Source organism: Haliotis rufescens, unplaced genomic scaffold (genome assembly GCF_023055435.1).
Source record: "Haliotis rufescens isolate VD_foot unplaced genomic scaffold, xgHalRufe1.0.p SCAF_13, whole genome shotgun sequence".
NCBI classification, from domain to species: domain Eukaryota; kingdom Metazoa; phylum Mollusca; class Gastropoda; order Lepetellida; family Haliotidae; genus Haliotis; species Haliotis rufescens.
In genome coordinates, this window is record NW_025963813.1 from 15708521 (window position 1) to 15736023 (window position 27503).

The following is a 27503-nucleotide window of genomic DNA, read 5'->3' on the forward strand; positions in this document are numbered from 1 at the left end:
TAACCTACTGGTCACGCAGTTACTCACTCACTCACTCACTCACGCTCTATGTTGGTGTATCCTTTTTATTGATAAAAAAGTGCCAATGTATTTTATTCAGGGTATCTGTTTAAGTCCATTGGACTGCGACATAAAGAACGCTAGCTACGCATTCCCAGTCTAGAAATACAACTTCGTCTCGGTAAACAGATGGCCCACACTTGTCAGAGGGCATAATGAGCAGCATCTTCGGGGCCGCCAGGAGAAGACATCTGGGAAATCAGATGACGCCAAGAACGTACGTCTTCAAAAACTAGCAAGGGCCACCTTGGGCTAACGGGGGTAGCAACGGCCATCTCGGGCTAGCAAGGGACATCTGGGTCAAACAAGGGTCTTGTGGGGCTAGCATGGGTGATCTGGGGCAAGCATGAACCATCTGGGGCTATCGGGGCTGGCAAGACGAGCAAGGACCATCAGGGGCAAGCAAGGGCCATCAGGCGCTATCGTGGGCAATCGGGGCTAGCAAGGGACATCGAGAGCTATCGGGGCTAGCAAAGGACATCAGGGACTATATGTATCGAGGGACAGGACATAAGAAGAGTCTAGGGGGCATGGGGATATTAGCACCACCCTGGGGACCACACACCGCCGTGGAGAACTGGTTCAGCTGATGGTGAACATTGTCTTGTTTGTGCAGGGACCATCATTTTTCGGTACTGATTAATCTTGAGTTTCAGCTTAGCGACCACCTCGGGCTCCTGCAGCGCTATGTTCCTCCGCTCTGTGGGGTCCTCTGAAACAACAGCACGATTCAAGAGAGAGTCAGGTTTCAGACTTGAAAGAAATGTGGTACACAGTAGCTGGGTACTAATCAGATAGGCGCTCCTGGCGCTGGTGAAGGGCGTGACAATGTAAAAGTCTGTTCAGGGATCAAGGACTTTATGTTAAAATCTGTGTGAAAAGTGTAAAATATTAGACGGTATTTTTCAGAAAATACATGTGGTAAATCTTCTTTTAAGACGTCTTCACTTTAGTTTATTTCTTATTCGCTGTCAACACTATTTAGGCACATCACCTGAAGGGATATATGTCGAGCGTAAACACTGTACAATAAGTGAAATGGATATGCAATACAAAGGTATCTGTCACAAAAACATCTAGAATTGTTTGCGAAAGACAAAACGTCCAGAGTCTAATGACCCTCATTTACATGTATAGCACGTCACCCATAGGTCTTAAGCTCTCTCAGTTTACCCCTTCAAGAGTGGTGTGTAAGGGTGCTTAAGCCTACCTACCCTCTAGCTTCTACAGCTGTTCTGTGTTAAGCCTTCTTACTTCTCAGGCTAAACAGCTGCTCTGTTTTAAGCCTTCCCACCTGTCAGGCTATACAGCTGTTGTGTGCCAAGCCTTCTTACCTCTCCCTCTCAAGTTATACAGCTGTTGTGTGTTAGGCCTTCTTACCTCTCAGGTAAAGCCGCTGTGTCAAGTCTTCTTTCCTGTCAGGTTAAACAGCTGTTGTGTCAAGCATTCTCACCTGTCAGGTTATACAGCTGCTGTGTTAAGCCTTCTTACCTCTCAGGTTATACAGCTCCTGTATTAAGACTTCTTACCTCTCAGGTAATACAACTGCTCTGTGTCAAGCTTTCTTGCCTCCCATGTTATGTAGCTGCTGTGTCAAGCCTTCTTACCTGTCAGGTAGACAGCTGTTGTGTTAAGCCTTCTTACCTGTCAGGTTATACAGCTCCTGTATTAAGACTTCTTACCTCTAAGGTAATACAACTGCTCTGTGTCAAGCCTTCTTGCCTCCCAGGTTATGTAGCTGCTGTGTCAAGCCTTCTTACCTGTCAGGTTATACAGCTGTTGTGTTAAGCCTTCTTATCACTCAGGTTATACAGATACTGTGTCAAACCTTCTCACCTGTCAGGTTATACAGCTGATCTGTGTCAAGCCTTCTCACCTCTCACGTTATACAATTGCTGTGTCAAGCCTTCTCACCTGTCAGGCTATACAGCTGTTGTGTGCCAAGCCTTCTTACCTCTCTCTCTCAAGTTATAAAGCTGCTGTGTGTTAGGCCTTCTTACCTCTTAGGGAAAGCCGCTGTGTCAAGTCTTCTTACCTGTCAGGTTAAACAGCTGTTGTGTCAAGCATTCTCACCTGTCAGGTTAAACAGCTGTTGTGTAAAGCATTCTCACCTGTCAGGTTATACAGCTCCTGTATTAAGACTTCTTACCTCTCAGGTAATACAACTGCTCTGTGTCAAGCCTTCTTGCCTCCCATGTTATGTAGCTGCTGTGTCAAGGCTTCTTACCTGTCAGGTTATACAGCTGTTGTGTTAAGCCTTCTTATCTCTCAGGTTATACAGATGCTGTGTCAAACCTTCTCACCTGTCAGGTTATACAGCTGCTCTGTGTCAAGCCTTCTTACCTCTCACGTTATACAACTGCTGTGTCAAGCCTTCTCACCCGTCAGGTTATACAGCTGTTCTATCAAGCATTCTCACCTTTCAGGTTATACAGCTGTTGTGTTAAGCCTTCTTATCTCTCAGGTTATACAGATGCTGTGTCAAACCTTCTTACCTCTCAGGTTATACAGCTGCTCTGTGTCAAGCCTTTTTACCTCTCAGGTTATACAGCTGCTCTGTGTTAAGTCTTCATACCTCAGAGAGTCTCATTTTAATCATCTGCTCCGTGTCAAGCCTTTTTACCTCTCAGATTATACAGCTGCTCTGTGTCAAGCCTTCTTACCTCTCAGATTATACAGCTGCTCTGTGTTAAGTCTTCATACCTCTCAGGTCATACATCTGGTCCGTGTCAAGCCTTCTTACCTCTCAGATTATACAGCTGCTCTGTGTTAAGTCTTCATACCTCTCAGGTCATACATCTGATCCGTGTCAAGCCTTCTTACCTCTCAGGTTATACAGCTGTTCTGGGTGGTCCCCCGCAATATAACATCCCAAATGCAGTGGTTCGTCTTCTGTGTTATTTTGAGGCGTGTACCAATCATTATATGACCCCGAATAACCGAGGATGAGTTTGTAGTCGCCATCTCTAAAACAACAGAGATTTGTACGTGGTAGTTCCCATGGAAACAAAGGCGAGTTATTGTATTTCATAATGAAAATAGATAATGGTGAAGAAATATACAGTTAGATGGATTGTCGCTTGGGCTGGTTCATTCGTTCAGACCACAGATTATCACCAAGGTATTTATGGTTCGCCAGCATTCTGTCCGAGCTCATGGTTCGCAACTCTGTATTTGTATTGACTCAGTGACTCTCAGATAAACTCCCCTCACCTCAACGCCGCGTTACCAACATTAAAAAAGTCGTCCTGAACATCGTCCAGATTGTAGACAAACTCTGTTCTCGGGGAAAGTGATCCAGTCCGAATGTTTTCCCAGAGGTTCATCCCATCGATATCAGCTTCTGTAACAATATTGTTGTCATGGTGACCAATCATAATAGAACAAACAATCAGAAATACAAAAGTTGTTTTCCATTCTTGGAACAATAATAAACTCTCAAAAGGGAATGTCAAGTGAAAGTGTTCTTGCTGGTACGAGCCTTGTACATCAAAGAAACGCTGTGATATGGGTCTCCGTTCCTTTACGAAGAACAAATAAGCGGTACATTTATGTCACCTGCCGTTTGTAAAGTGTGTGAGATTGTCATGCCCTACCAAATATCTCCCATGGAACATTATACAGTCGTGCAAGACATCGTATATCTGAATATCGTGTTGAGTCTCTGTGTATACACTCAGTCTGCCTCACCTGGCGCCACTTTACCTCCTCCCGCCGCCGCCATCAGAGTCGGCCGCCAGTCCACGACGTGCACCAACCTGCAACAGAGACGTCTCCAGTAACGACATCGACCTCCTTCAACAGATCTTACTCTACGACTATAGTAAGTAGATCTTAAAGTACGTGCACCAAGCTGCAATACTGACGTCTTCAGAAACGACCCCGCGCTCCTTCAAACTGACGTGTCATAGTCTACTTCCACAACAACCACCCCATTCCACCCCATCAACAGAGCCGTCATAGTCTCCCTCCACAACAACCAACCCACTCCACCCTATCAACAGACCCGTCATAGTCTTCCTCAACAACAACCAACCCACTCCACCCCACTCCACCCCATCAACAGAGCCGCCATAGTCTCCCTCCACAACAACCACCCCTCTCCACCCCATCAACAGAGCCGTCATAGTCTTTCTCTACAACAACCACCCCACTCCACCCCATCAACAGAGCCGTCATAGTCTCCCTCCACAACAACCACCCCACTCCACCCCATCAACAGAGCCGTCATAGTCTCCCTCCACAACAACCACCCCACTCCACCCCATCAACAGAGCCGTCATAGTCTCCCTCCACAACAACTACCCCACTCCACCCCATCAACAGAGCCGTCATAGTCTCCCTCCACAAAAACCACCCCTCTCCACCCCATCAACAGACCTGTCATAGTCTTTCTCTACAACAACCACCCCACTCCGCCCCATCAACAGACCCGTCATAGTCTTCCTCCACAACAAGCACCCCACTCCACCCCATTCCACCCCATCAACAGACCCGTCATAGTCTCCCTCCACAACAACTACCCCACTCCACCCCATCAACAGACCCGTCATAGTCTTCCTCCACAACAACCACCCCACTCCACCCCATCAACAGACCCGTCATAGTCTTCCTCCACAACAACCACCCCACTCCACCCCATCAACAGACCCGTCATAGTCTTCCTCCACAACAACCACCCCACTCCACCCCATCAACAGACCCGTCATAGTCTTCCTCCACAACAACCACCCCACTCCGCCCCATCAACAGACCCGTCATAGTCTTCCTCCACAACAACCACCCCACTCCACCCCTTCAACTGACCCGTCATAGTCTTCCTCCACAACAACCACCCCACTCCGCCCCATCAACAGACCCGTCATAGTCTTCCTCCACAACAACCACCCCACTCCACCCCTTCAACTGACCCGTCATATGTGACTCCCGTCTTCTGCAGCCCCGCGCCGTGCAGAAAACCGACCGATCGGTGACCACCCTCCCAGATTGAGAACTTTGCTCCCCTCAGAGGAAAACTATTGCCATGGAAACCCATGTCAGGTCCATTCTGTAAAAGCAAACGTAAAAATGAAAAGAAATTAACGACTGGTATTTTTGTATCTTTAAATCTCTGGAAAAAACAGGCAATTCCTCCAGATGTTCGTCCACATACACATATATCTTGTTACCCATCTCCAACTTACCCTCACAACCACCCTCGCCCAAAACTGTTATTATTTTCTCTGCATACTAATTCTATTCCGATTGTGCATTTTTGAGGCATTTCAATTTTTAAGTTGTTCGTTTTGTTAATTGCTGTCAGCACCATACCCGTGCTCGTGGGTTTCACCTAAGTGGTAAACGTCTGAGACCGGCATCACTTCGGGCTTTCCTCCCACATTAAGCTGACACGCCGTGATATAACTGGAATACTGTTAAAAGCGTTAAACCCAACTCACTCACTTACACGTTGTGTTGCAATCTGTCCTGGCGATCAGCAACGCCGTTCGTGAATTTGCAAAACCAAAAAAGACCGCGAGGTTTTGAAGACTTGGGGCGCTGTTTTGTTTTCATTAAGGATAACTGTCAATTTAAGTTGGAGTGGTTAGGAAATCGAGAAATAAAAATACGGTTGTAATTTGACGTTTTTATCATGTTTTAAACAGTGATGAATTTTTTTTTAAATGTTTTTGCTGGGAGATAATTAGAGTAGCATACACAAATATGTTCAAATCATGGGACCCATGAAAGTCTCCAACATCAAACTATCAATTTTTTATGCAATGCTACATCTTCAACCCAGCGTCTTCAACTTACATCAGATAAGAACAGTATGAGAGTGTTGTCCATCATGCCTCGCTCCTCCAACGCCGCCGTGACGTTCCCAATGCCTTCATCCAGCGCCGACACCATTCCTACACAAGGGAAATGTATCACTGTTGAGGAAATAGCCTTACTGTGTGTACCTAAGTGTTGTGTGTGTACACGTCCTACCACAATAGGTCCGTCTTCTAACGTTCACAACAGAATATCTGTGTTTGTGATGTGTATATACGTCCTACCACAATAGGTCCGTCTTGTCTCGTTCACTACAGTATATCCGTGTGTGTGGTGTGTATATACGTCCTACCACAATAGGTCCGTCTTGTCTCGTTCACTACAGTATATCCGTGTGTGTGGTGTGTATGTACGTCCTACCACAATAGGTCCGTCTTCTAACGTTCACTACAGTGTATCTGTGTGTGTGATGTGTGTACAGAATATCTGTGTGTGATGTGTATATACGTCCTACCACAATACGTCCGTCTACTCTCGTTAACTACAGTATATATGTGTGTGTGGTGTGTATATACGTCCTACCACAATACGTCCGTCTACTCTCGTTAACTACAGTATATCTGTGTGTGTGGTGTGTATATACGTCCTACCACAATACGTCCGTCTTCTCTCGTTCACAACAGTATATCTCTATATGGGTGGTGTGTATGCACGTCCTACCACAATATGTCCGTCTTCTCTCGTTCACAACAGTATATCTCTTTATGGGTGGTGTGTATGCACGTCCTACCACAATACGTCCGTCTTCTCTCGTTCACAACAGTATATCTCTATATGGGTGGTGTGTATGCACGTCATACCACAATATGTCCGTCTTCTCTCGTTCACAACAGTATATCTCTTTATGGGTGGTGTGTATGCACGTCCTACCACAATATGTCCGTCTTCTCTCGTTCACAACAGTATATCTCTTTGTGGGTGGTGTGTATGCACGTCCTACCACAATATGTCCGTCTTCTCTCGTTCACAACAGTATATCTCTTTATGGGTGGTGTGTATGCACGTCCTACCACAATATGTCCGTCTTCTCTCGTTCACAACAGTATATCTCTTTATGGGTGGTGTGTATGCACGTCCTACCACAATATGTCCGTCTTCTCTCGTTCACAACAGTATATCTGTGTGTGTGTGGTGTATATATACGTCCTACTACAATATGTTCGTCTTCTCTTGTTCACAACAGTATATCTGTTTGTGTGTGTGTGTGTGTGTGTGTGTGTGTGTGTGTGTGTGTGTGTGTGTGTGTGTGTGTGTGTGTGTGTGTGTGTGTGTGTGTGTTTGGGGTGTGTACGTCCTACCACAATAGGTCCGTCTTCTCTCGTTCACTACATCCGGGTACATATTCGTGTACTTCTCCGGCACCTGTACGGAAAATACAGAATCAAGTGAGTAAGTGATGTTTGTTAAACGCTGTTTTGAACAGCATAAAACATACACGCACACAAACACAAACACATACACACACTTGCACACACGCACAAACACACGCACAGACACATACCTTATCCACACACGCACTTGCACACAGACACACAAACACACACACAAACACTCACGCATATGCACACTTACTCACATGCACATACACACACTTGCACACACACAGACACAGACATGCATACACACACGCGCACACACACACACACACACACACACACACACACACACACACACACACACACACACACACACACACACACACACACACTCACTCACACACCAATCAGAATCAAGTTGCAAATGCACAGAACAAAGTGCACATGTGATGATATCAAGCTGACAGTGAAAATTGTAAATACAAGATTACTTCTGAACATACAATGGTGCACCTCCTAGGTGTATTCGCTGTTCGTATGATCTCTTGGCTTTTGTATACATGAACAGAAAACACATGAAGGGAAACGATCTGAATGTCTTTTCCGTATTTAGGGCTTCGTGTCCCATTACCATTGACCATTTTACATTTACAGTTCAACTGCATATTTCTAGGTGTGACACACTCCTACCTGCAGGGGGAAATGCGGGTTTTGAAGAGAGAGATACAGGAATAGAGGTGTTGAAGTATTGTGTTGATTAATCACATCAGTGGCCCGACCTGTGAACATGTGCTGAAAGAGAAGTTCAAATATGTGTCATCCTTTTAAATCTGAGTCAAGTCATTTTTAATAAGTGAATGCATTAGAACTGGTTTCCATCAAACATTAAATTAAACATTACATTCATTCGATTAATCAGCGAATATTTTCGAATAATTCAAATATTAAAATTAATTTAAACAACAGTGAAATATAATATAATCGGCCTTGTCGGATTAAAGTATCTAAAGAGTGCAGCTACTGTGGAGTAGGAGGTGTTATAGGAATACGTCCAGGCAGGGTAGATGTCGTCACGCAGATCCAGGTAGGGGTGCCCGGTGTAGTCGGATGCATCTGCAGCAAACACGTTTTGCATCATTTAAGAAACAATCCCCTTTTAAATTGGCGCGTCAAAATGATTCTTCAATAAAATATTTCCTTCTCAGTGGGCCAATCTGTTGTGTCGTAACAATCAGGCAGTAACTACACTTACGAATGTTAAATCTGTTGTGTCGTCACAATCAGGAAGTAACTACACTTACGAATGTTAAATCTGTTGTGTCGTCACAATCAGGCATTCACTACACTTACGAATGTTAAATCTGTTGTGTCGTCACAATCAGGCAGTAACTACACTTACGAATGTTAAATCTGTTGTGTCGTCACAATCAGGCAGTAACTACACTTACGAATGTTAAATCTGTTGTGTCGTCACAATCAGGCAGTAACTACACTTACGAATGTTAAATCTGTTGTGTCGTCACAATCAGGCAGGACACTGCACCTACGAATGTTAAAGCTGTTGTGTCGTCACAGTCAGGCAGTACACTGTACCAATACATGATAAATATGTTGTGTCGTCGCAATCAGGCAGTCAACTACACTTACGAATGATAAATCTGTTGTGTCGTCGCGATCAGGCAGTTAACTACACTTACGAATGATAAATCTGTTGTGTCGTCACAATCAGGCAGTTAACTTCACTTACAATGATAAATCACCTGTGTCGTCACAATCAGGCAGTTAACTACAATTACAATGATTAATCTGTTGTGTCGTCACAATCAGGCAGTTAACTTCACTTACGAATGATAAATCTGTTGTGTCGTCACAATCAAGCAGTTAACTTCACTTACAATGATAAATCTCCTGTGTCGTCACAATCAGGCAGTTAACTACACTTACAATGATAAATCTGTTGTGTCGTCACAATCAGGCAGTTAACTACACTTACGAATGTTAAATCTGTTGTGTCGTCACAATCAGGCATTCACTACACTTACGAAGGTTAAATATGTTATGTCGTCACAATCAGGCATTAACTACACTTACGAAGGTTAAATATGTTGTGTCGTCACAATCAGGCATTCACTACACTTACGAAGGTTAAATATGTTATGTCGTCACAATCAGGCATTAACTACACTTACGAAGGTTAAATATGTTGTGTCGTCACAATCAGGCATTCACTACACTTACGAAGGTTAAATATGTTGTGTCGTCACAGTCAGGCAGTACACTGTACCAATACATGATAAATCTGTTGTGTCGTCGCAATCAGGCAGTTAACTACACTTACGAATGTTAAATCTGTTGTGTCGTCACAGTCAGGCAGTACACTGTACCAATACATGATAAATCTGTTGTGTCGTCGCAATCAGGCAGTAACTACACTTACGAATGTTAAATCTGTTGTGTCGTCACAATCAGGAAGTAACTACACTTACGAATGTTAAATCTGTTGTGTCGTCACAATCAGGCAGGACACTGCACCTACGAATGTTAAAGCTGTTGTGTCGTCACAGTCAGGCAGTACACTGTACCAATAAATGATAAATCTGTTGTGTCGTCACAATCAGGCAGTTAACTAAAATTACAATGATTAATCTGTTGTGTCGACACAATCAGGCAGTTAACTTCACTTACAATGATTAATCTGTTGTGTCGTCACAATCAGGCAGTTAACTACACTTACAATGATAAATATGTTGTGTCGTCACAATCAGGCAGTTAACTTCACTTACGAATGATAAATCACCTGTGTCGTCACAATCAGGCAGTTAACTACACTTACGAATGATAAATCTGTTGTGTCGTCGCGATCAGGCAGTTAACTACACTTACGAATGATAAATCTGTTGTGTCGTCACAATCCGGCAGTTAACTTCACTTACGAATGATAAATCTGTTGTGTCGTCACAATCAGGCAGTTAACTACACTTACGAATGATAAATCTGTTGTGTCGTCACAATAAGGCAGTTAACTTCACTTACGAATGATAAATCTGCAACTCACATATAAGTCACATGGTGCAACTCACATATGAGTCTGATTGTGGAACTCACATACATGTATAACAACTCACATGGTGCAACTCGCATATAACTCACATAGAGCAACTCACATATAAGTCACATGGTGCAACTCACATATAAGTCACATGGTGCAACTCATACATAAGTCTGATTGTGGACTCACATACATATATAACAACTCACATGGTGCAACTCACATATAAGTCACATGATGCAACTCACATATAAGTCACATGGTGCAACTCACATATTACTCACATGGTGCAACTCACATATAAGTCACATTGTGGAACTCACATACATGCATAATAACTCACATGGTGCAACTCACATATAAGTCACATTGTTGAACTCACATACATGTATAAGAACTCACATGGTGGGACTCACATATAAGTCACATTGTGGAACTCACATACATGTATAATTACTGACATGATGCAACTCACATGTTTTGGTGTAGTAGTCGAGGGCCCCTGAGTAGTACCCGAAGAAGGTGTCAAACCCACGGTAGGTGGGAGTACACGCCCACTTGCAGAACCCCAGGTGCCATCTGAGGAAAGAGCGAGTTCCGTGATAGAGGACGAGCGTGCAGTAATCGTGTCAGACCTCAACATGTTGCGCCGAAACGAAACATTGCAAGACGAAACGAAAATTATTTTGAACATTTACGAAACTGACGAAACCTAGATTGTAGACCAGAAGGCTCTTTACTGCTCAGAGGTTCTTTGTGGAACTGATAAATAATGGCTTAGAATGGATTTTGATCAGATTACCAGTAAGGGGCACTTGTTAGTCACGTGTCTTACTTGCCGACCAGGTGAGTGGAGTAGCCATGGTGTCGGAGATCCTCGCTCAGCAGCTGGTGTTGTGTGGGGAGACAGGCATTGTCATTCGACAGCAGCACGCCGTGCTGCAAGACAGCATAATTTTACAGTAGTGAAACATACGGAGCTGTCATTAGTTTACAGTGGGGGAGCTGTCATTATTTTACAGTGATGAAATACAAGGGGCTGTCATCATTTTACAGTGGTGAAACACAAGGAGCTGTCATTACATTACAGTGGAGAAACACTGCGAGCTGTCATTATTTTGCAGTAGTGAAACACAGGGAGCTGACATCATTTTACATTGCGAAAGACAAGGAGCTGTCATTATTTAACATTGGTGAAACACGTCGAGCTGTCACTATTTTATACATTGGCGAAACACATGGAGCTGTCACTATTTTACAGTAGCGAAACACATGGAGCTGTCACTATTTTACAGTGGCGAAACACAGAGAGCTGTCAATATTTTACAGTGGGGAAACACAGGCAGCGGTCATTATTTTACAGTGACGAAACACAGGGAGATGTCCACGGTGAAACTCAGGGAGCTGTCATTACTTTGCAGTGGTGAAACACAGGCAGCTGTCATTATTTTACAGTGGTGATCAAGTAGTTATGATTAAGCTGTACATGGCAACGAACTACAGAGGTATAAATATCTTCAGTCTGCGATACAGAACCTGAAAGAAACATATCCAATACTAGCTCATGCAAATCTCTTGGCTTCCTTTTGTTTTTTAAGATAATTTAACAACTGTTTCTTTTCTGTAAAATATGTTGATTTCAGAAACTAGATGTTAGATATTATACGTTATAATTTTCCTGTTCCTCGAAATGATATTTTGTTTATAATAATCGTGTTTGTGAATAAAACTGACTATAAAATGTATCGTACTTGCATTCCCGTCTTAAAAGGGTATCTGCCTGTCATCAGAGCTGATCTTGTGCTGGAAACAGAGTATGTCTTGTAATCAGTGTCAGATCACCAGTTAATCAGAATTTTGAGACAAGTGATTCACAAACACATGCTCATGACTTAGCCAGCATCGTACAATCGACTCTTCTATTTACATAGATTTCTCAGAATATAAAACGGGATTTGTCGCTTTTACTTATTCTACGGTACGCTTTTTAACTCGGAGTTTGCTCACCCACAAATGAGAAGCATAATGTATTCATTAAAAAACATACATAGGGTTCTCCCCCTTATCGATCCACATTAAAATGAACAAACAATACACAGTTTTCACGTTGCTCGACACGTCGAGGACAAGGGTTCGAATCCACAAACCCACTGTGAACTTTGGTTACTTCTGGTTTTTCCACCGCTATGGTATGGCCTGAATAATGTTAAAAGTGGCGTTAAACCCAGATCACTATGTCACTGTACTCACGGTGTGCATATAGACTGTGTGTAGGACTGGTTCAACTTGATACCTTGCGCTGCCAGGCGGTCGATGTTGGGGGTCTTCATGTCGGGATTGTGGTAGCCAACGTCGTTCCAGCCTACAGGATATAATATAGTGGAAATATATTCAGTTGTGTGTCTGGCCTACAGGAGATAATATGGCTATAATATATTCACTTGTGTGTCGGCCTACATGAGATAATATAGTAGCAATATATTCAGTTGTGTGTCAGCCTACAGGAGATAATATAGTGGTAATATATTCACTTGTGTCAGCCTACAGGAGATAATATAGTGGTGATATATTCACTTGTGTGTCGGCCTACAGGAGATAATATAGTGGTAATATGTTCAGTTCTGTGTTAGCCTACAGGAGATAATATAGTGGTAATATATTCAGTTGTATGTTAGCCTACAGGAGAGAATATAGTGGTAATATATTCAGTTGTGTGTCAGCCTACATGAGATAATATAGTGGTAATATATTCAGTTGTGTGTCAGTCTACATGATATAATATAGTGGTAATATATTCAGTTGTGTGTTAGCCTACAGAGAATATAGTGGTAATATATTCAGTTGTGTGTTAGCCTACAGGAGAAAATATATTTTGTTGTGTGTCAGCCTACATGAGATACTATATTTAGTTGTGTGTCAGCCTACATGAGACAATATAGTGGTAACATATTCAGTTGTGTGTCAGCCTACATGAGATAATAGAGTGGTAATATATTCAGTTGTGCGTCAGCCTACATGAGATAATATAGTGGTAATATATTCAGCTGTGTTTCAGCCTACGGGAGATAATATAGTGGTAATATATTCAGTTGTGTTTCAGCCTACATGAAACAAAATAGTGGTAATATATTCAGCTGTGTTTCAGCCTACATGAGATAATATAATTGTGATATATTCACTTGTGTTTCAGCCTACATGAGACAATATAGTGGTAATATATTCAGTTGTGTGTCGGCCTACATGAGATAATATAGTGGTAATATATTCAGTTGTGTGTCAGCCTACAGGAGATAATATAGTGATAATATATTCACTTGTGTGTCAGCCTACAGGAGATAATATAGTTGTAATATATTCAGTTGTGTGTCAGCATACAGGAGATAATATAGTGGTAATATATTCAGTTGTGTGTCAGCCTACAGGAGATAACATAGTGATGATATATTCAGTTGTGTGTCGGCCTACATGAGATAATATAGTGGTAATATATTCAGTTGTGTGTCAGCCTACAGGAGATAATATAGTGATAATATATTCACTTGTGTGTCAGCCTACAGGAGATAATATAGTTGTAATATATTCAGTTGTGTGTCAGCATACAGGAGATAATATAGTGGTAATATATTCAGTTGTGTGTCAGCCTACATGAGATAATATAGTGGTGATGTATTCACTTGTGTGTCAGCCTACAGGAGATAATATGGTGATAATATATTCAGTTGCGTGTCGGCCTACAGGAGATAATATAGTGATAATATATTCAGTGTGTGTCGGCCTACAGGAGATAATATAGTGGTGATATTTTCAGTTGTGTGTCAGCCTACATGAGATAATATAGTGGCAATATATTCAGTTGTGTTTCAGCCTACAGGAGATAATATAGTGGTAATATATTCACGTATGTGTCAGCCTACATGAGACAATATAGTGGTAATATATTCAGTTGTGTGTCAGCCTACAGGAGATAATATAGTGGTAATGTATTCACTTGTGTGTCAGCCTACAGGAGATAACATAGTGATGATATATTCAGTTGTGTGTCGGCCTACATGAGATAATATAGTGGTAATATATTCAGTTGTGTGTCAGCCTACAGGAGATAATATAGTGATAATATATTCACTTGTGTGTCAGCCTACAGGAGATAATATAGTTGTAATATATTCAGTTGTGTGTCAGCCTACAGGAGATAATATAGTGGTAATATATTCAGTTGTGTGTCAGCCTACATGAGATAATATAGTGGTGATGTATTCACTTGCGTGTCAGCCTACAGGAGATAATATGGTGATAATATATTCAGTTGCGTGTCGGCCTACAGGAGATAATATAGTGATAATATATTCAGTGTGTGTCGGCCTACAGGAGATAATATAGTGGTGATATTTTCAGTTGTGTGTCAGCCTACATGAGATAATATAGTGGCAATATATTCAGTTGTGTTTCAGCCTACGGGAGATATTATAGTGGTAATGTATTCAGTTGTGTGTCAGCCTACATGAGACAAAATAGTGGTATGATATTCACTTGTGTTTCAGCCTACATGAGATAATATAGTGGTGATATATTCAGTTGTGTGTCAGCCTACATGAGATAATATAGTGGTAATATATTCAGTTGTGCGTCAGCCTAAAGGAGATAATATAGTGGTAATATTTTCAGTTGTGTGTCAGCCTACAGGAGTTAAAATAGTGGTAATATATTCAGTTGTGTGTCAGCCTACAGGACATAATATAGTGGTAATATATTTACTTGTGTGTCAGCCTACATGAGATAATATAGTGGTAATATATTCAGTTGTGTGTCAGCCTACATGAGATAATATATTTAGTTGTGTGTCAGCCTACATGAGATAATATAGTGGTTATATATTCAGTTGTGTGTCAGCCTACAAAAGATAATGTATTTATGCCATATCTGTAACCGTTCTTGTGTTGGCCGATTGCATTGTAGGCGTTATACGAGCCCAAATAATCACAAACAGCTGTCGGGGGTGAGGCTGATGACGTTTTATTATGAATTGTATTGACACATGTGTACGTCAGCCTGAAACAATAAAATAACAACATAAGCGAATATAACATAGAATTTAATCAATATAAACAATCTGTTACAGGTACTCTTTGAATATTTTAAATATACATATCACTTTTATTAAATGAATAGCTCTTACTTTACATCATCTAGTACTGAGCGTATCTGTACTACATCAATACAGATACAAAATATATTAATATAATAATATAGTGATAATGAACATGCTGTATGCAACTTTAGGAAGTATCACAAATCATGGAGGATAAAATATTTCTAAATTATCTAAGTTGACATTACATTACATACCAGATAGGTGAAATCTGTACTGGTAATAACTGTGAACAATGCGCACACGGCGAACATTGGCACTGACAAATATGCATAATAAGGAAATATATATGCAGAATACTATATATACAGAGATATCCTTTGGGGAAAAAAATGTAAATAAAAATATATGGTACAACAACCACTCATATCAGACATACAACACTCATACACCTGCACTTACCAAGATATATCAATCAGTCATACATACATACAGACATACATTTACGTTCCATTACTGTACAGAGGGGTTTAACATATATTACTTAGCTTATATATATTTAGGTTTTGAATTTAATATGTTTTTATACAGATAATAATGACTTATTGAACTGTGAGTTCATCAAGAACTATAAATATTTTCAAGATGCATTATGTTTCTAATCAAATCAAGAAAGCATCCCACAATATATATTATTTCTAATTGCAATAATTAGAAATCATCCATATATACAACGTCATAAAATAAAAGATCAACCAACCTTAGTGTGAATAAATGTCTTCACGTCCAAATCCAAAACCGCGGTGGAAATAGTTTTCTGTTTATTCAATTTTAGTTTTTGACATTTTCGCTTTTGTTTTTGACATTTTCGTGGGTTTTTTTTATATTTTCATTTTAGTTTTTGACCTTTTCGTTTTTGTTTTTGACATTTTCATTGTAGTTTGTGACATTTTCGCTTCACTTTTCAGCGATTCTATAGCTACTTGAAAGTACATTTTCCATGTTTTCGGTTGTTTTTATACATGATTTATCACATATTTGTATGACAAATTGTGTTAATCTGCAAAAGGTTACCATAAAAGTAAGTGAAATATCAAAATATTGAAAAACAGACCCCATGTCCCTTATGGGCCACCGTAGAGAATAAATTTTGTTTTTCCTTGTGAGGTGAAAGTAGCAACTGATGTATAAAATGTAATATATAAACGTTGAGGTTGTAACTTTGGTCAGCTTGGCCTATAAACGGGACAATAGACTGGGCCAGGGCGCGCTAGAGCAAGGAGTGCTGTCAGTCAAAAGCATGCAGTGTGACAATAAGCGGAGGTTAAACTGAGAGAAAGCAAACTTAATGTTACAGACCTATGGTGAGTGAGTGGGTATGTTTTTACGCCGCTTTTAGCAATATTCCAGCAATATCACGGCGGGGGACACAAGAAATGGGCTTCACACATGTCGGGAATCGAACCCGGGTCTTGGGGGTGACGAGCGAACGTTTTAAACCACTAGGCTACCCGACCGCCCCTTCAGACCTACGGAATGAATTGTTAAGGTGTAAAACACTAAAGTATAAAGCATTAATAATATTCCAACATATAATATATTATGTAAATATCGTAATAAGCGAATTAGTTAAAATCGCAACAAGGTCATATAACCTTTCTACTAACTAATAAATCTTAACTAAAGAATGGGTCTTCAGCAACTCATACTTGACGTAAAAGGCGACTATGCTTGTCGAAAGGCGACTAATGGAAAAGGGTGGTCAGGCTCGCTGACTTGGTTGATGCATGTCATCGATCCAAATTGCGTGGATCGATGCTCATGATGTCAATCACTGGATTGTCTGGTCCAGACTCGATTATTTTACAGACCGCCGTCATATTGCTGGAATATTGCTGAGTGCAGCGCTAAACAACAAACAAAACAAATTCAACTAAAAGTTACGGACATATGTATATTGACTTGAGCCTGCCACTAATTCAATTGTATCTACAGGAGACAGTGTATTGATAACATCGTCAAATGTGTTTGTTGTTTGCATAATGCCAACACAATGGGTCTCGTGGGCTAGTTACCTATACACATGCAGTCACTTGAGCATGTTTCCTAAACACGAGGTAACGTGGGCATGTTACCTGCACACAGGTCACGTGGGCGTGCTACCAACACACGGGGTCACGTGGCCATGTTACCTAATCACGCGGTCACGTTTCCATTTTACCTACACACGGGTCACGCGGGCGTGTTACCAACACACGGGGTCACGTGGCCATGTTACCTAATCACGCGGTCACGTTTGCATTTTACCTACACACGGGTCACGCAGGCGTGTTACCAACACACGGGTTCATGTGGCCATGTTACCTGATCACGCGGTGACATTTGCATTTTAACTACACACGGGTCACGAAGGCGTGTTACCAACACACGGGGTCATGTGGACATGTTACCTGATCACGTTTGCATTTTAACTACACACGGGTCACGCGGGCGTGTTACCAACACACGGGGTCACATGGCCATGTTACCTGATCAAGCAGTCACGTTTGCATGTTACCCACACGCGGTGTCACGTGAGCACATTGTCTGCACACGAGGTAACGTGGACATAGTACTCAGACACGGGGTTAACGTCGGTAGACACATACTCACCTAAATCATCAGCAAGAATGAGGACAATGTTGGGTCTGCCGTTATTCTCTCTCCCAGCTGCAGCTGATAGTGACACCTGGCTGAACACCCACATACAGGTGTAGATCTCACTTAGCCACATCGCCATGTCCGCCAGACAAACCCTTCACACACACTGGCTCTTCCTGGCACTGTCGATGCGGTGATTGTGAACACGCTGATGACACGTTGCCACAGGCACACTGTTAACAAGGTGAAGCTCTCTCAGATACACTGTTGAGAAGATGAAACTATCACAGACACTGTTAACAAGACGAAACTGTCGCAGACACTGTTGAGACCGTAAAACTAACACAGGCGCACTGTTCAGGCAGTGAATATCACTATTGACAAGAACTAGCAGTGTCAAACACAACAGTCTACACGATAAAGTACAGTACGTATATACCTCAATGTACGCAGGCTTCGTTGATCATATCCAACAAATGATAGTTGCACCACCTGTGACTTTCATTATTAGTCCGTGTAAAATTAAATGTCATGCGCTGTAGATCTACACAGAGCGTAATGCTATTCATGCATCTTCCTTTTGTGAATATCAGTGAGGTTTTTTTTTATGAATTACAATAAATATTGCCATTTCTCTTGAAAACCACAATGGTGAAACATGCAGAGTGAACGCATCTGAATATCGGTGATCACAAATTTTGAGGTTCAATCGACCTAAGAAGATCCCAAAGAGCGCCATGCGACTCTCGCTCAAAGGTTGTTCGATCAAGGCTACACAACGCATGTGAAGCTTTCAAAATGTTAAATTGTAGACATAAAATATTTTCTGAGATTACAAATTTCAAGCAAATCCTTGCATTTTTTTAGAATCCATGTGGTATTAATTCTGCTTGTCTCAAGTTCTTTCTGTGAATATTAGCTTGAGAAAGTCATTCCTTGATTGCACTAGGGATTGTGGTTAGTCTTTATGATAGGGATTTGGTGGTACATTTGCTGGAATCAATAAAATATCCCCCTTTGTATGGAATGTATGGAGCTTTGGAATCGAGTACAAAAGAGGAATGAACATGTTTTCATGAGTCAAGTCGATAGCACTGACACATCGTTCTTCCCCAGTTACCATTCAGACCTTGTACATGTACGTAGCATTATTTGAAATGTCACATATACCAAGTTCATTGAGCAAACAATTAATGACGTGATACTTACAGATAATGGTTATGTCTTTTGGCACCTTGTCAGTGGGAACAATTACACATCTTGGCCACAGGCACACTGTTAACAAGGTGAAGCTCTCTCAGATACACTGTTGAGAAGATGAAACTATCACAGACACTGTTAACAAGACGAAACTGTCGCAGACACTGTTGAGACCGTGAAACTAACACAGGCGCACTGTTCAGGCAGTGAATATCACTATTGACAATAACTAGCAGTGTCAAACACAACAGTCTACACGATAAAGTACAGTACGTATATACCTCAATGTACGCAGGCTTCGCTGATCATATCCAACAAATGATAGTTGCACCACCTGTGACTTTCATTATTAGTCCGTGTAAAATTAAATGTCATGCGCTGTAGATCTACACAGAGCGTAATGCTATTCATGCATCTTCCCTTTGTGAATATCGGTAATATATTTTATGAATTTCCATAAATGTTGCCATTTCTCTTGAAAACCACAATGGTGAAACATGCAGAGTGAACGCATAGAGATCTCTGGACTTTCACCAGTTTGGTTTGTTTGTCTGTTGTTTGACGCCGCATTCAGCAACATTCCAGCTGTATGTGGTTTATTCCGTGTCACTCAAAGAACTGGCGGGTGGTTGTTGTTGCTACCTTTCACTTCCATGAGTACCTTCAGTACCCAACAATGCATGTTTCACATTAAAAACGTGCATGTTGATCTAAGCACGTCCTCAGAAAGACCCTTTCTGTCCATTTTGTCTCATGCATATGAACAGTCTCTGTGTTCCAACCTAAACACGATGTATGGCACGTTTCTAGACATGTTATTCCAGCACTGGGTGTCTCTTTTCGTGCAAATAGACCAACGTTTTGGGATATCAATGAGCTTGGAAGTAACAAAATGAGAAGTGCCTTTCTTTTGGGACGCATGAAACCAACTACTTTCACTTTCTTTTCTTTTCTTTTTATTATTTATTTATTTTTATTATAATTTTTTTTTTTTTTTTTTTTGGGTGGGGGATGGGTGGGGGTGGGGGGTGGTGGTTAAGTACAGGCACTGGACCCATCGGTACAGATTCTTCCCCAATTGAAGGCAGCTCTGGGAATGGAGGGATGAGACGAAGGCTTAAAGCTGTCATCCAGGTACGTGGCGGGGTAAAATTGTTGATGACATGTGTCATGAATGTCATATTTGGACTGTAAATGACATTCCTCACTCATGATGTGGAATTGTATGAATTGTAACAAATGCAGTGCCTGTAAGTAATTGTTAGAATCGTGAATAACATTTTTATACATGATAAAGTTTTTATGTTTTTTTCGAAGGACGAGTCATTGTGAAAGACACAGGGGATGTCTGACCCTATAAGTGTGTGTGTGTGTGTGTGTGTGTGTGTGTGTGTGTGTGTGTGTGTGTGTGTGTGTGTGTGTGTGTGTGTGTGTGTGTGTGTGTGTGTGTGTGTTGTCTCCCCTTTCTTTATGCATATGAGTCGGAAATTGTGCTCGAATTGGCAAAATCAAAACAAGGAAATTTGGCCAAGAAGTTTAAGATTCAGGTATATAGTTCATCTGATATCCTTCAATCCTGGGGTAAAAAGCGACTATGCTTGTCGTAAGAGGCGACGAACCGGATCGGGTGGTCAGGCTTGCTGATTTGGTTGATGCATGTAATCGTATCCCAATTGCGTGGATCAATGCTCATGATGTCAATCACTGGATTGTCATGTCCAGACTCGATTATTTACATACCACCGTCATACAGCTGGAATATTTCTGAGTGCGGCGTTAAACAACAAACACACAAACAATGACCATCAAATAGTCAACTTCCTGATATACCCACCTGAATTGGAAATAGAGGAAACAGTGAGATCCCTTTGTCCGTTTCATCTATATATGTATGCACAACCATTCACAGTGATAAAACACTTTCCACAAAACTGTATGAGGGATGACTTCAAGTTTCCAATAGTCAACTTTCTTTTTATGTCGAGTAATATTTCAACAACGTCAGCCTTTGGTGTTACATTTCACAAATTTTGAGGTTCAATCGACCTGAGAAGATCCCAAAGAGCGCCATGCGACTCTCGCTCAAATGTTGTTCGATCAAGGCTACACAACGCATGTGAAGCTTTCAAAATGTTAAATTGTAGACATAAAATATTTTCTGAGATTACAAATTTCAAGCAAATCCTTGCATTTTTTTAGAATCCATGTGGTATTAATTCTGCTTGTCTCAAGTTCTTTCTGTGAATATTAGCTTGAGAAAGTCATTCCTTGATTGCACTAGGGATTGTGGTTAGTCTTTATGATAGGGATTTGGTGGTACATTTGCTGGAATCAATAAAATATCCCCCTTTGTATGGAATGTATGGAGCTTTGGAATCGAGTACAAAAGAGGAATGAACATGTTTTCATGAGTCAAGTCGATAGCACTGACACATCGTTCTTCCCCAGTTACCATTCAGACCTTGTACATGTACGTAGCATTATTTGAAATGTCACATATACCAAGTTCATTGAGCAAACAATTAATGACGTGATACTTACAGATAATGGTTATGTCTTTTGGCACCTTGTCGGTGGGAACAACTACACATCTTTCATGTAGGACAGCCAGACAGCTAAGGGTGACAGACAACCTGGACGGAATGGGTTTACAACAATTCTGTTTGCTCTTGTTCAGCTTGTGCATTCTACCAGTGACATAACGCACGGACTTAAACCCTTTGAAAGACATTCAACAGGTTCATCTTCTCTTTCTGGCCAATTTTTTGGCAAATGCTTTCACAGCATCCATCATTATTTATAGCTTGCGATCGCATTTGGTAGGCGACTGCTCACGATATTTTGGTTACATTTGAATAACTGACGACAATTGTCAATAATACAATAGACACCTGTGATTGTGGGGCCTACAGGTCGGTAGCAGAATTATGAGTCTTGGCATCCACAAGTGGTGGAATTTACATCATGAGCTGCCAAGTCCACGTTCTCTAACACGTTCCCATAATTGAACAATCAAGATGAAATAGAGTTCGTATAGGAAAATAACATTGCTGGTGGTGCCTGAAAATTGAAACATTGTGGGACATTCTGGGAGACTGATTTTTGTTTGAGAAAGGTGCTTACATTTAAGGCTTCAATTCTCTTGTTTGCAAATTTCAAATTCAAGAACTTGCGGTCTATGTCTGATTTAATGGAGTCTGTTTCCGGCACCTCATTTCTGGCGATACTGTGGTCAGCTCACGGTCGCCATGTAGTGGATAGTGGTGTAAAGACCACAAATCGCTGTAAAACATGTTGTGGTTCTTTTTGTGATTCCGGAAAAGAACTGCTGTCAGAAAGATGACTATCAAATTTCTTGATCCTGGTATCATCAATGCGTCTGAAATGACTCTTGGCTTCTATTGGTATGTATCATTAATAGTCTACCATTTAATTTGTTTGAGCTCGGGTACTGACACAACAATATATCTCTCTTTGTACGACTTTTCATAAAGCTATGCAAGTACATATAACCATAATATAAAAAAGACTAAAAACAGTCAAAGTAGGTCTTATTCTTCATCTTAAAGTGATTTAAGTGTGGTTAATAATCTATATGAAATGGATATATTTCAGGCTAAGTTGAATGTCGGGATAAAGTGGGTGTATGTCAAGATGATTTATCCTTTCATACAGTAGGCGACATGGTTGTCTGTCTATATATTCCCTCGGTTAAGCCCGACATACCAGTTTTACCCATGAAGTACTTGGGGAAACAAATATGGGAACTCTCACTATTCAGTATATATTTCAATAAAAGTAAAATTGACCGTACAGTAATGCAGTGATATGATGTCTAGTGGTTGGAACACTGCAGAGGTAAGGTGAGCAGGCATGCAATTGAAACCCCATAGGAATCCATATTGGTTGCGTTTTGGCGACAATCAAAATGACAGAAGACGTGTCCATTGTCACGTGATGGTGTATGCCACCCAAATCAAACCATCCACGTGCGCTACATGATTCTCGTGCAGTCACTGCACACACAAGTTTAAAAGTTGAGGAAGCAGAAATTTGTCAATGTTAAGTTATGGAGACATCATGTTACGAAGTCGCCTCAGTGCTGTTGAATTTGGGCGGACGGTTGCATGGTTTCAGGATGGTGCAGCCATGAGAGAGGTCGAAAGACGCCGTCAGAGGTCACCATCAGTGATTCATCGTCTATGGGAACGTTTTTTGGGCGACAGGACGAGTACAGGACCGACCACGTTGAGGCAGACCCACATGGAATTCAAGGGCTGATGATCGTGACATCGTTGTGACAGCCTGACATCAGAGAGTCATCACCGCCAATGATGCGACGGTCCGTAAATGTAATAGGTTTAGCGGAAGGTCAGTCATTGTGTGTGTGTGTGGGGAGGGGGGGGGGGGGGGGGGGACATCAGTTTTCATCACAATAGTCATGGCAATCTGACGGGTATCAGATACAGGAACTGGGTGTAATGGCATGGGTGTAATGGCATGTGACTTTTCAAAGAGGCCCATCCCATTTTCCATTCAACAAACGGTTATTATTTGATTTATTTACTGGTGGCAATCAGATTCACCAATTAAATGCCACAGTATCTGAAATTACCCAATGTGTTCTGGTTGTCTTTGTAGTCATTGAGATATGATGCAAATTGTCGGTGTTCCCAATCTTGTATGACGTACATTACATATGGGCTGAAGCGTGATTATATATAGACAGACAAATATATTACATAGCACACATAATCAAATAGGGTGTTAATAATATATATACTCTGCAAAACATTGGGGATACTCGGAAATAACTTAAACTTATAGGTGATATTAGTTTCTAGTAATAATTGTATGAAAATAATGAACGAATTGGGAATATATTACAACCGGTCGACCGCCAGGACGACAGGGGTAAGATGAGAAATTTCAAAGTTGACGTTTTTGGATCATTAGTGCATTACTACCGCCATGATTTATCAAACATTCATTCGCTCGACGAGGCATAATCCGTGTGTATCCCAATGGCGATATTTAGGGATGTCTGTCCCACTCCTCTTGCATCCATCCCCTGGCCAACTTCAGCCAACGTGGTCGGCGGCCTATAAAGCCTCTCACTAGCTGGACGTTTTCAATTGAGAAAATGTCTGCGCCATTGCTGACCTTGGCATTCAATGGATGTTGTGCTGCTGGAGGTGAGAATTGACGACTCGTGCACGGTGAGCACGAGTGTTGGTATCCCGAAAGACAAAACGTCGACCCACACGCCTTGCAAACGGGACAACAAAGGGTGTCAGTATGTTGTCACGATAGTACTGTCCAGTGACCCTTCCTTGCACAATATGGAGTGGGGTTCGGTCGGCCATAGTGATGCCACCCTACACCATAACCGATCCACCGCCAAATCATGAGGTTTCAGGTTCATTTCAGACCGCCTCCGTGGTCTAGTGGTAGAGCGTCCGCCCGGAGAGCGGAAGGTCCGGGGTTCGATCACCGGCCGCGTCATACCAAAATACGTTAAAAGATGGTACTTGTTGTTACCCTGTCTGGCGCTCGGCATTAAAGGGCTAAAAGGACTGGTCGGCTCGGAGTCAGTATACTGTGTCTGAGTGGGGTATTCATGTTAAACTGCGGCACGGTATCTAAGTGGGCTAGCACTATAAATCGGCATCAGTCCGGACTAGTACAAGCAGCCACACAAACACACACACGTACATGCACGTCGCTATATAAGTGCAATAATCTCGGACGCGACGTTAAACCCAATTAAACCTCACCTCAGGTTCATTTCAACGTTGCGAGACATGACCACGCCTATCAAGGAAGTGCAAAGTGAATCGGAACTCGTCTGAAAACATGACCCGTGACTAGCGACCATTAACCCAGTGTCGACGTTGCGTACACAATTGACGTCTGTTGGTACTGTGACGATTAGTAAGGGGCGGCACAACACGTGGCCGTCGAGCATGGTGATGAGCTGCATGAAGAGATGATTTCTAATCGTCTGATCCGTGACTCGTACTCCAGTATCCTGAATAAAGTTTGCAGCAGTTTGATTCGCTGTTTGAGCTCGATTTCGTGGAGCCTGGTTTCGGATTTATCCTGTGCTCTTGTCGTTGAACTTGGAGGCCCTTCATGGGGTCGATCGTCAATATTTTGGATTTGTTGGTACCAACACTCGACACTCTGCTAATCGATAGTTCATACACACACATCGAATGAAATCAAGTAAATTACACCTCAATGATCTGATGAACAGAATCTATAAGATTGACAGAAATAATGATCAACAGAGATGAAAGTGTCAAAATCAGGAATGACACCCAGCGCATGTATTGCGCCTCTGCGTGAGACACGTGCAAACTATCATATGTATTCTGGTCTTAGGTTTTACAGACATAAACGTTCTCGCATAGGATGTTTATCGTCAGCACTTATCTTTTTTCTAATACTTGGTAGTAACATTTTTATTTCATGATCCCCTATTTTTTTACAAGATATAATGCCCTGTGTTCATGATATTCCTTGGACAAGAAACCTCATACTTTATACCTCGTATTAATAGCATGCATAGCTGTTGTACCATGCACATAGTCATAGGTATAAATGCAATTAGTTCATGTATGTGTCTATTGTTGGGAAATCCAGCTTATAATAAAATATAGGAACATTACCTTCTCAGTTATTCTTCCCCGCCCTTGTAGCGGGGAAGTGTTTGGTCAGTTTGTTTTTCACTGATGGGTAGCGCCATTTTGGTTTGTCTAAAACGTGGAGTGTGTAAAATGAAGTGGGAGTGATTTCATCTGGATGCCTTTAAACAAAGTGTCTGTCACGTTATGGGAGTGACGCATGTTCCATTATAAGATTTAGACATGTTTCGTAATGCCATTTCATTTTTAAATGATTTCATATTTTGAAGTTTACACTGTTTCTTTCATGCTGATTGGCGGAAGGGGTAGTCACGTCATCTGATATTTGTGAACGGACAAAAAACAGTTCACACGATGTGAACAATGTTTTGTGAAATTGATCGTGTGAACTTTTGCCGGAATTACTTTCCGGGGTTTCCCCAAACTCTCGATCGGTGTTTACGATTAACTCGTTTTTCTATTTCCTTTTTAATACCTGCATTTATCAGCAATATAATTAATTTAGTATTTTTGCCTGGTCTTGTAACATTTCATCTGACTTATAAATAAATAAATGCTTTGGTTCTGGTGATTGATGTCGTCTAGCTGCTACATGATCATGAAACAAAATGGATTGTCCTTGTGGTGATTTGGATATGGAATGGCTATCTTTCAATACTAATAACGCATGTGAAGAAAATTAATTCTGTAAAATAACTGAGGTGAACGAAATTGATTTATTGAGCGATATTGACCTTGATGCCTTGTTTTCGGAAATGAGAGGAATCTAGCCACAATGAAAACAACGTGGTACCCTGCTCAGATGTGGCCGCTGACACAGAGCACTGATCAATCCCAAACTAAAACCCGATTTACTATCGTATCGGGAAAAAAATCTAAGATTTTGAGAAACCATAACACATAAAAAGATAAGGAAAGAAACTTAAATTTTTTAAAAACACACCAACAACTTGCTTACCTGTTTTATCGATTGGTCATCGGAGACGATAAAAAATATCCGCGTAGACGGAATTAGAAATCTACTATTCCGGTTTCTGAGTTGGCCGACTTTCTCTGTGCATTCTAGGCCGAGAAGCAGCAAGCTCGGAGGTTCACACAGTTTAACCAGCGCTTTTAAATCGTTCACACTTCAATGAACCCATCCAAACTGACGTTCAATTCTTAAACATTCAAATGTTATTGGGAAATATATCTGCTTTCGTTAAATTTACTGGGTCATATTTTGTATGAATTAAGTATTGGGCATCGACAGATTATCTCCATTAGCTACGTCTCTATACCTTTATAACGTTGGGCCTTGCAAGGCTGTGCGTCGTGTCTTATTCAAGCTGTAAGGTACCACGAGTAAATGATTATTTCCCTTCCTCAAATAGCTCTTAATTGTGCACTGACTTTGCAATGCATCGTATGTTATTCAGGCAGTCAGCGGCGTATTTAGGTCAAGCCTGCGACTCGCACAAAGACCCCGTGTGCGACATACGCTCGCAGTCGGAAAGCGCACGTACAATACCCAACCTCAGTCAGTCGCCCTGAAGTGAGGTGAGGTGAAATGGGGTTTAACGTCGCGTCCATGTATGTGTGTGTTTGTGTGGCTGCTTGTACTAGTCCGGACTGATGCCGATTAATAGTGCTAGCTCACTGAGATACCATGCCGCAGTTTAACATGAATACCCCACTCAGACACA

At 41.5% G+C, this 27503-nt stretch overlaps 1 protein-coding gene across 7 annotated transcripts; it reads right to left on the bottom strand.

Annotated features, from left to right (window-relative positions):
- Positions 1 to 26960, bottom strand: LOC124116385 (arylsulfatase J-like). Of its 7 annotated transcripts, none has more exons than XM_048394233.1 (16): positions 26777 to 26960; positions 19178 to 19274; positions 17981 to 18201; positions 12493 to 12604; positions 11994 to 12045; positions 11078 to 11181; positions 10718 to 10821; positions 8215 to 8306; positions 7884 to 7985; positions 7176 to 7239; positions 5857 to 5954; positions 4971 to 5107; positions 3751 to 3818; positions 3274 to 3403; positions 2884 to 3026; positions 1 to 772 (listed from the first exon to the last, which is right to left on the bottom strand). In XM_048394233.1, exons 3-16 carry the CDS (start codon positions 18105 to 18107, stop codon positions 600 to 602), a joined length of 1506 nt encoding a protein of 501 aa, XP_048250190.1. In that variant the 5' UTR covers positions 18108 to 18201; positions 19178 to 19274; positions 26777 to 26960; the 3' UTR covers positions 1 to 599. The 7 variants fall into 7 exon arrangements, with proteins under 7 accessions (XP_048250190.1, XP_048250186.1, XP_048250187.1 ...); XM_048394229.1 differs by having other exon boundaries at positions 17981 to 18232; XM_048394230.1 differs by lacking the exon at positions 26777 to 26960 and adding an exon at positions 25843 to 25930 and having other exon boundaries at positions 17981 to 18232.
- Between the last annotated feature and the right edge of the window lie 543 nt (positions 26961 to 27503).

Bases quoted from the DNA above. Each gene is read 5' to 3' on its own strand.
- LOC124116385 (XM_048394233.1), bottom strand. From the start codon at position 18,107: ATGGCGATGTGGCTAAGTGAGATCTACACCTGTATGTGGGTGTTCAGC. The intron at 10,822-11,077 runs GTAAGACACGTG...CTCTTTCCTCAG, and splicing joins TCCACTCACCTGGTCGGCAA to ATGGCACCTGGGGTTCTGCA. The intron at 5,955-7,175 runs GTAGGACGTACA...TCCCTTGTGTAG, and splicing joins GAGAAGACGGACCTATTGTG to GAATGGTGTCGGCGCTGGAT.